The sequence below is a fragment of the Megascapheus bottae genome, chromosome 6, assembly GCF_031878675.1.
Source record: "Megascapheus bottae isolate mThoBot1 chromosome 6, mThoBot2.hap1, whole genome shotgun sequence".
NCBI lineage: Eukaryota > Metazoa > Chordata > Mammalia > Rodentia > Geomyidae > Megascapheus > Megascapheus bottae.
The window spans coordinates 65,196,612-65,206,553 of record NC_143514.1 but is presented as its reverse complement, the minus strand read 5'-3'; the positions used below and the strand labels follow the sequence as shown (position 1 = coordinate 65,206,553).

At 47.3% G+C, this 9,942-nt stretch overlaps 1 protein-coding gene across 4 annotated transcripts in view; it reads left to right on the top strand.

Moving 5' to 3' along the window:
• Positions 1–1,054: 1,054 nt before the first annotated feature.
• Positions 1,055–9,942, top strand: part of Tmem39b (transmembrane protein 39B) — a 29,363-nt gene continuing 20,475 nt past the window's right edge. For 2 of the 4 annotated variants that reach the window (XM_090335363.1, XM_090335364.1), the window contains exons 1-5: positions 1,055–1,144; positions 5,216–5,342; positions 5,822–6,041; positions 6,633–6,716; positions 7,029–7,183. In XM_090335363.1, the coding sequence (XP_090191489.1) occupies positions 1,141–1,144; positions 5,216–5,342; positions 5,822–6,041; positions 6,633–6,716; positions 7,029–7,183 (590 nt within the window). In that variant the 5' untranslated portion in view covers positions 1,055–1,140. Of the gene's footprint in view, positions 1,145–5,215; positions 5,343–5,821; positions 6,042–6,436; positions 6,516–6,632; positions 6,717–7,028; positions 7,184–9,942 lie in introns of those variants that run through there. The other 2 variants (XM_090335365.1, XM_090335366.1) reach the window with 2 other exon arrangements.

The window sequence follows — 9,942 nt, the reverse complement described above, 5'->3', positions numbered from 1 at the left end:
TTAAGTAGATTTAACAGTCTCACCGATTTTGCTGTCCAGGCTGTCTCCAAACCATGATCTTCAGTATCTTAGTATCCCGAGTAGCTAGTATTACAGGTGTGATCCATCAGCACTGGAAAATGTTTCCTCTTAAAATGCTTGCTCAGCCTAACAGTGATGGCAAACGCTGAGTAAAGCAGTTCCCAGGTCTGGTGGCACACACTTGTAAATCCCAGCAACTTATGAGGCTGAAATTGTTGAAATTAAAGTTCTGGGCAAAAAAAAAATTCTCAAGACTCCCTATCAGCTAAGAAAAAGTAGTGGTACGGCAAGAGCCTATGATTCTAGCTACAGAGAATAGGAGTTTAATGTAAGTAGATCTGGAGGTGTTGACTAGGCAGGAACAGAGGTCCTGTCTCAAAAATAATGAGCAAGAATGAGGGCTGCAGACGTGTCCCACCAGTAAGAGTACCTGTTTAGCAAGCAAATGGCCCTGAGTTTGAACCTCCCAAAACAGGCACAAAAAGCAGTTCCACAATCCACACCAAGACCTGTAAGGGGAAGAAGCCTTTGACCCAAGAAACAGGAGTGCAAAGGTCAGAAATGACAAACTCAAGATTCGAACAAAAGAGATCAAAGTGACGAATGGATCAAATCAGAAATGCTTAGAACACCAAGACTAGATTAGAGATTGTATGCAGAGCCAGAGAAAGGACTGGGATGAACAAAAGTGTGGTGAAGTCCAAGGGAGAGAGACGAAAGTCCAATTTGGGATGCTCTTAAGTTTTGTAAGCCTGTGGCTTGCTGCTCATTTCCAGCATCCACGTAGGGGTGATTCTGGCCTCTCCCCCGAGACTAAAGAGACGCTGGAAGAAGGGATTGCACACCCGGGAACAGCAGGTTGGAAACCCCTAGGCAGTAGCTGAGAGGAGGACCTGGAGACAAAGAGCGCGCAGTCACCGCCTTCACTCGCGTCTCCTTTAAGAAGCGCGCTCCCGGCTCTTATCCCGCCTTGTATGCAAATTTCGCGGGGAGGCGGGAGCGCGCAGCTGCTACCCCGGGGTCGGGCGGCAGCGGTTAGTCCTCTCCCGGCCGCCGTCGCCTCCGACATATTGCCCGCAGGAGCTGCGGCGGCGAAGCGGGAGAGCGCTGGGGAAGGAGATGGGTGAGGAGAGCGGCTCCGGCTCGGCCCGGAAACCCATGGGCTCCGGGGTCGTGGCGGCCAAGCGGTTAATTGCCGCTCCATGCGGACCTGAGGCGGGGGAGGGGATGCATCGGGCGCAGGCGGGCCCCGCCCCCTCTGGTTTCGCGGGGCGTGTGCGGGGGACCTGAGGCGTGGGAGCGGGGCCCGAGGTCGGTGGGGAGGCGTCCGGCAGGCTGAGGGCTGGTGGGGGGCCTGGGCTCCGAGGAGGACCGGCTCGTGCGGGCTCGGGCTGGGGGCGGGGCTTCGCGCTGGGGGTGGGGCTGGGGGGGACTTTCTGAAGGTGTGCGGGGCTTACACCGGGGAGGCCGGGAGGAGACCGCCCAGACCCTGGAGACCCTTTCTGGACCGAGGCTTCTCGGCTTGGATGGTGTTTCACGGCTTGTGGGCGGGGCTTCCGGGCTGACAGTTGCGTGTGGGCGGGGCCGAGGGCTTTTACGTGGGTGGGCAGCTCTAACGACGGGAGAGTGGGTGTGGGCAGAGCTTTCGGGTTGAGGGGGTTTGAGGCTTTCCAAGCCAAACAGACAGCTTCTGGACGGGACTGGGGGCAGACCTCTCGGACGAGCGTGTAGAAAAACCTTGGGAGGTGAGGAGTCACAGGTTGTATGTTTCCCTGAGCAGTATGGACCAGTGTAACTGATTAAATACTGTACTTGTGCGGGATAGTGTCAGATCTTGATCTACACTGCTAAGCTTGTGGATCTAGGTTGTAAACTCCCAAGTGTCGGGTCCACAAAAACAGCATTCTTCCAGAACCTGACCCTAAATGGGGGCCTTGGATCCCCATTAGGTTGGGGAATCTCAGAGCATTCGTTACAGGAAAAAGCAGTCACTCAAAGCTGCCCAAAATTGTAACCTTGACCATGCCCACAGGCATCTAGTGCCTAGCATAAGCAGACACCTCAGGACTTAGACTCCTATATGCTTCCAGTACAGCATGAGCTCAAGTTTCTAGTGTAAAAAACCTATCTCACTAGCCTGGGGCGAGGTGTTTCACACCTGTAATCCTAGGTACTTAGGCTGAGATCTGAGAATCAAGGTTCAGAGCCAGCCTGGTGGTTCATGCCGGTAATCCTAGCTACTCAGAAGGCTAAGATCTGAGGATCAAGATTCAAAGCCAGTCAAGCACAAAAGGACCTGAGACTCATCTCCAATTAACATCTAGAAAACCGGGAAGTGGGACTTGGCTCAAGGGTAGGGTGGTAGCCTTGAGCTGAAGAGCTCTGTGACAGGCCCAAGCCGAGTTCAAACCCCATGACCCACCAAAAAACAAACCCTGTCTCTCTAAGCTCCTTATTTAACATTTGTGCTGGGCACTGTGGTATATGTAGGGAAAACAGCAGTGAAAAAAAAAAAGACAAATAAGGCCTGGATGGATGTGGTGCCACACACCTGTAATTCCAACACTTGGGAGGGTGAGGCTAAGAGGATCATGAGTTTGAGGCCAACTTGGGTTGCGTAGCTGACCCTGTTATTTAAAAATCCAAAATAAGGGTGGGGGGAGGAAATGTGACAAAAACATAAGAAGGGGTATCAGTGTCTGAGAAGTACTATTTGGCGAATGTAACCCCTCTATACAGTACCTCAATAATAAAAAATAAAAAATCCAAAAGAGCTGGGCAGTGGTGGCATATACATGTAATATTAAATGGCTGAGAGCCACATGCCTGTAATTCTATTTACTCAGGAGGCTGAGATCTGAGGATCACGGTTCAAAGCCCCCCCTGGCACTAAATAACATGAGATTCTTATCTCCAATTAATCGCTAAAAAATGGGAAGTGGTGGTGTGGCTCAAGAGGTAGGGCAGTACCCTTGAGCTGAAGGGCTCAGGGACAGTACCCAGGCCCAGAGTTCAAGCCCCATGATCCTCCCCCACATACACACACACAAAATAGCTGAGACAGTAGCCTAACCCTGAATTCAAGCCCCAGTACTGACATTTAAAAATAATAAGCCAGGTGCTGGTGGCTCATGCCTATGATCCTAACTACTCAGGAGGTTGAGATCTGAGGATTGAGAATCAAAGACAGACCAGGCATAAAAGTCCATGAGACTCTTCAATTAACCTCTAGAAAACAAAGTAGTGCTGTGGCTCAAAGTAGTACAGTGTTAGCATTGAGCTGAAGAGCTTAGGGATAGCATTAAAATAGTAGTGAGTGCAGGTGGTATGGCTCAAGGATAGGGTAGGGTATATATACGTATATATTTTTTTGTCTTTTTTTGTGTGTGTGTGTGACAGTCCTGGGGCTTGAACTCAGGGCCTGAGCACTGACCCTGGGCTTTTTCCTCAAAGCTAGCACCCTGCCACTTGAGCCATAACACCACTTCTGGCTTTTTCTATGTGGTACCAAGGAATTGAACCTAGGCCTTTGTGCATGCTAGGCAAACACTCTACCACTAAGCCAAACTCCTGACCCCCTTTTTTTTTTTTTGGTGGGTCATGGGGCTTGAACTCAGCCTGGGTGCTGTCCCTGAGCTCTTCAGGTCAAGGCTACTGTCCCACCCTTGATCCAAGTCCCATTTCCCATTTTCTAGAAATTAATTGTAGATAAGAGTCTCAGGTCCTTTTGAACCTTTATCCTCAGATCTCAGCCTCCTGAGTAGCTAGTATTATAGGCATGAGCCAACACGGGTGACTTTTTTTTTTTTTTTTTTTTTGGCCAGTCCCAGGGCTCGAAATCAGGGCCTGAGAACTGTCCTCAGGCTTTCTCAAGCCTAGAGCTCTACCACTTCAGCCACAGCACCACTTCCAGCTTTTCTTATAGATGTGGTACTGAGGAATCGAACCCAGGACTTCTACCAGGGATGTAGATTTAGGAGGACTGCCATCTGAGACTGGACAAAAGTGTTAAGACCCTATGCCAAGTATAGGTGGCTCACACCTGTAAACTACTCGGGAAGCTGAGATCTGAAGGATCATGGACTGAAGCTAGCTTGGGCAGAAAGATTTTTTTTTTCTTTTATACTAGTAGTGGAACTTGAAATAAGGATCTCCTCTTTTTTTTTTTTTTTTTTTTTTTTTTTTTTTGCCAGTCCTGGGCTTGAGCTCAGGGCCTGAGCACTGTCCTTGGACTTTCTCAAGGCTAGAGCTCTACCACTTGAGCCTCAGCATCATTCTGGCTTTTTTTTTTTGTATATATGTGGTACCGAGGAATCGAACCTGGGCCTTTGTGCATGCTAGGCAAGCATTCTACCACTAGGCCAAACTCCCGGCCTGAGGATCTCCTCTTATTGCTTAGCTTTTTCTGCTCAAGACTGATACACTAAGACTTAAGCTACAGCTCTATTTCTGGCATTTTCCCAGTTAATTGAAGATAAGAGCCTCTGGTATTTCTACCTAGACTGCCTCTGTACAAGGAACCTCAAATTCTAGCCTACTGCTAGTAGGATTGCACTTGTGAGCGACCATCTACCTGGTAATAAAGAAGTCTTAAAGAAAGAAAGAAAAAAGAAAAGTCTTGAGAGACTCTGCTCTCCTCCAAAATATCCGAGCAAAGCCTGGTTTAGGTAATGGAGTGCCAGCTTGCAAGCAAGCTGAGTGCATATGAAGCTCTTGAATTCAAACCCTGGTACCTGCAAAAGAATAAATAAAAGTACAAGACCCTATCTGAAAAACAGACTAAGAATATAACCTAGTAGTAGAGTGCTCGCCTAGCATCATGAAGCCCTAGGTTCAATTCCTGGGTACCACATACCCAGGAGCCTTGAGAACAAATTGTTCAAGGATAGTACCCAGGCCTAGTATTCAAGCTCCAGGACTGGCAAAAGAAGAAAAGAAAAGAACTGGTTCAATTACCTCAAGGATGTCAAGGAAGGGCTTTCCAGTCAAAGAATACAGCAAGTAAAGAGGTGACAATAAACTTAACTTTTAGAGAAAAAGGCCAAGATGGCAAGAGCATGGGTAAGGTTGAAGAAGTAGGATGAGACCTACCGTAAGGTCTCTGAGATACCACATAAACTGCTAGCTAGCTAGTCTTATTGTCCTTTATATGTGTCTTCTGCCTTGAGTGTTTACTTTGTGTTGAGCCCCACAGGAGGACGAAGAGGTCCCAACAGGACATCTTACTGTCGAAATCCACTCTGTGAGCCAGGATCCTCCGGCAGCTCTGGTGGTAGCCACACTTCCAGTGCATCAGTGACCAGTGTTCGTTCCCGTGCCAGGTAAAGTACCTATTTGCCTCTTAGCCTTCTCTGTGGCGATGAGGACCAGGGTGGACCAGAAGCTCCCTGATTAGGTTCTAGAATATGATATCCTCAATGCCAAGTCAGAGCTCAGTCTCAGAGGAGACCCAGAGGGAACTAACCTGAGAACAGTCACTTGGACATATGCAGGGGGATGAGGTAGAATAAGCCCAAAGGTTTATTCCAGTTTTAGTTCTGCTTCTGATTTGCTGGTGGCTTGAACAAAATGCCTTCTCTCTCTGGGCCTCCTTTTTCATTATGTGTCAAATGAACCCTATAATTCCCTTCTAGGAAATGATGGAAGACATGAATCCAATTAGGGAGAGGCTTTGTCAGTTCCTTTGGAAAGCAAGAATAGGACTTCCTCCTTAGAATGGCTTTTTCCTGATCAAACCCCACAGTCTCTACAGATAAAGGTCTCAGGTCAGCTCCTGATGTTACTTCCTTCCCACTTCCAGGAGCAGTTCTGGGACGGGCCTCTCTAGCCCTCCACTGGCCACCCAGACGGTTGTACCTCTGCAGCACTGCAAGATCCCTGAACTTCCTGTCCAGGCCAGCATTCTATTTGAGTTGCAGCTCTTCTTCTGTCAGCTTATAGCTCTCTTCGTCCACTACATCAACATCTACAAGACAGTGTGGTGGTATCCACCTTCCCACCCACCCTCCCACACATCCCTGGTAGGTGCTGACCAGCCAGTGCCAGCGGTGTAGTATGTGCTTGTGTGTGTTTATGTGCAGTGTATGTTGCTTAGTTTCAGTTTGATGTAGCCTGCCAAGCACTACTGTGTATTTGTCCCCTTGCTAGACATGGTGGAAGAAAGAGGAAATGGATGATTCTTGAATAGTAGTGTGCCTACGACTACACTAGGCATTGTAAGGGTAGCAGAGATGAATCTGGCACAGATTTGCCTAAAAGGAGCCCAAGAGGCTTAAGTCCTGACCAGGAGATGAGCCATAGGAACATATGAATATCTCAAATGTAGAAAGAGCCCTGAGCATAAGAGGCACAGGAACAGGGACTTGGGGGGGAGGGATGGAGTGAGAAGGCTCATATGGCACTTTCTTTTCCTCAGGGACTGTCCCACTTCCCTTCTCTGGGTCCTGTTCTCCACAGGTAATTTCCTGGCCTGACTCAACTGGAGGCCAATGAAGGTCAGAGAATGGGGACAGTCTCTGTGGAAAAGACTGGAGAGAGGGAGGGGAGGGTATGAGAAAAGCCCTTGCATAGGCAATGGGCCCATGTGACCCCCAGGCCTCTGCCCCCGACAGAACTTCCACCTGATCGACTTCAACTTGCTGATGGTGACCACCATTGTTCTGGGCCGCCGCTTCATTGGGTCCATCGTGAAGGAGGTGATTGGGTCCTAGAGACTGTCCAGGGCCTTGGGAAAGTCCCTTTTCCTCTCAGGGTACCAGGGAGACCCACCCAGCCTTTCAGCCCTGAAGCATTTCCATGGGGCTCCCCTTTGGACGTGTTAATCACATCCTGTTGACTCAGAATTTACTGAGCATCAACAAGGACTCACCTAGCCAAGTTTTCCCCCAGCCTGCTGCACGTTTTTCCCTGGGTGGAATCACAGGCCATACCGGGTGGGATTTGGGTATAGCCTCAGTGGCCTCCATCCAAGGCTCCATCCTGTTTCCATCCTGTTTCCCTTGACCCAGGCTTCTCAAAGGGGGAAGGTCTCCCTCTTTCGCTCCATCCTGCTGTTCCTCACCCGATTCACCGTTCTCACGGCAACAGGCTGGAGTCTGTGCCGATCCCTCATTCACCTCTTCAGGACCTACTCCTTCCTGAACCTTCTGTTCCTCTGCTATCCGTGAGTACTCCTCACTTTCCCCCTCCCTGCCTACCACCTAGCCTCTGACCTCTGCCTGTACTGCAGCTAGGTTATGTGGAAGACCAACTGGCAGGCAGCAACCACATCCTCACACTTATCTGATGACACCCTTGAGATCAAGGTGATTAGCCTTCTTTTTGTAGAAGTTTATACAATTTACCCAAGCTGCCATTCATAAAAGGTGAGAATGAAACTCCAATCTGAGTGTCTATCTCAAAAGGAATTTTCTCAGGGGGCCAGAGTGCTTGCATAAGCATGCACGAAGACCCAAGTTTGATTCCTGGGTACCATATACATAAAAACGCCAGAAATGGTGTTGTGGCTCAAGTGGTAGAGCACTAGCCTTGAGGAAAGCCCAAGGACAGTGTTCAGGCCTTGAGTTCAGTCCCCAGAACTCTCAAAAAAAAAAAAAAAAAAAAGGAAATTTTCTCAGGAGAATGCATGAGCTTTGTCTCACTCTGTATCTAAGCATTTGTGCTATCTTTTGAAGCCTCCCCACGTCTGTGTGCTGGCAAGCAGCTGCATGTTTGTATTTTCTGGTGTTTGAGCATGAAGCATTCCTGTGTATGTACATTTGCACGTGCATGTGTGTCACTGTGCTGGTGTCTGATTATCTCACTCCTTCTGTTTCACAGAACCTTCATTGTTAACTGTAGAGACAGTATCTAGGCTAGGACTGCACTGCTTCTGGCCTAGAATACAGGAGGGCTCTGGCAAAATGTCTGATTTGACTGCCTAAGCATTCTGTATTCTGCCTAAGAAGGCACTGGCATGGGATCCCCATCAAAATGGCTTATATCTATTTTTCAGTTGTATGAGTGGTTTTAAATTTTAATTTAATTTTTTTGCCCATTGTGGTGCTTGAACTCTGGGTTTGAGTGTTGTTCCTGAGCTCTTCAGCTTAAGGCTAGTACTCTACCACTTGAGCTATAGCGCCACTTCTGATTTTCTGGCCATTAATTAGAGATAAGAGTCTCATGGACTTTTTGTGTCCAGGCTAGCTTTGAACCACGATCCTCAGCTTTCAGCCTCCTCAGTAGTTAGAATTACAGGAGTGAGCCACTGGTGCTTAGCATGTGAACAGTTTTATGAGTAATATGTGTCTTTTATAAAAGCAGAAGTTCCCCGCTCCCAAATTCTAGGGATTGAACTCAAAGCCACACACTTGCTAGGCAAATATTCTACTACTTGAGCTGTGTTCCAAGTCTAGAGGCTTTTAACATAGAAAATGAAAAGATTCAAAAATATCAGTCTCCAGAATCTATACATTCATTATTTGTGTCATATTTTCTACTTTTTTTTACTAGAGTAGATTATACATGATGTTGTACAATTTACTGTACTTTTTTGCATAATCATATGACTTGGATATATTTCCATGGTAGTATTGCCTTACACTATTGAATGAAAATTTCATTATTTGATTTGTTTTCTATTAGTCCTTGGTGTGTCTTATTATCCTTGGATATAGAAATCATCCATGGGGCTTTTTGTTTTTTCTATAATATGCTTTCCCCTGTTATCTAAAGTCGCTATGTTTGGTGTTACAATTGGAATTATAGGTTAAAAGAGGGGTCTTCTGCCGGCCAGTGGCTCACGCCTGTAATCCTAGCTACTGAGGAGGCTTGAGATCTGAGGATCAAGGTTCAAAGCCAGCCTGAGCACAAAAGGACCAGAGACTTTATCTCCAATTAACCTCTTGAAAACAGGAAGTGGGGCTTGGCTCAAGGGTAGGGTGGTATCCTTGAGCTGAAGAGCTCAGGGACAACGCCCAGGCCCAGGGGTAGAGTTGTACCCTTGAGTTGAAGAGCTCAGGGACAGTGCCTAGGGTGAGTTCAAGCCCCATGACCCACCAAAAAAAAAAAAGGGGGGGCCGGAGTTTGGTAGAGTGCTTGCCTAGCATGCACAAAGGCCTGGGTTCAAATCCTTGGTACCACATACATAGAAAAAAGCCAGAAGTGATGCTGAGGCTCAAGTGGTAGAGCTCTAGCCTTGAGAAAGTCCAAGGACAGTGCTCAGACCCTGAGCTCAAGCCCAGGACTGGCAAAAAAAAAAAAAAGGGGGGGGTCTTCTGTATATTTTAAGAGTTTTTTGTTGTTGTTGTTGTTGTTGTTGTTTTTCTTTATTTTTTTGGTCAGCTGTGAGGCATAAACTCAAGGTCTGGGCACGGTCCCTAAGCTCTTTTGTTTAAGATTAGTGTTCTAATACTTTGAGCCACAACACCACTTCCAGTTTTCTGGTAGTTAACTGGTCCTGCCTGGGCTGGCTTTGAACTTTGATCCTCAGATCTCAGTATCCTGAGTAGCTTTGATTAATGGCATGAGCCACTGGTGCCCAGCTATCATCCATGTATTTTGTATTAACTATTTTTTTTTCTTCAAGCGTGGGGTTTGAATTCAAGGCCTTAAACTTGGCTAGGCCAGTACTCTTCCTACCTCTTGAGCCACACTGCCAGCCCTTATCTTTTATTTTTGAAGTTTCATTGATACAGGTTCAGTCGTAAAAATCACCAAATCTGAAAGCAAAGGAAGGGGTGATATTTTCCGAAAAGAATTGTACTTATTACCTTACAAAATGGTAACCCCTCTAACACCTTAATAATAATAAAATTATATAAAATTATATTCATCTTTTTTTTATGTTGGTCATGGGACTTGAACTCTGGGCCTGGGCTTTGTCCCTAAGCTTTTCAGTTCAAGGCTACTGTCCTACCCCTTGAGCCACAGTACCACTTCCTG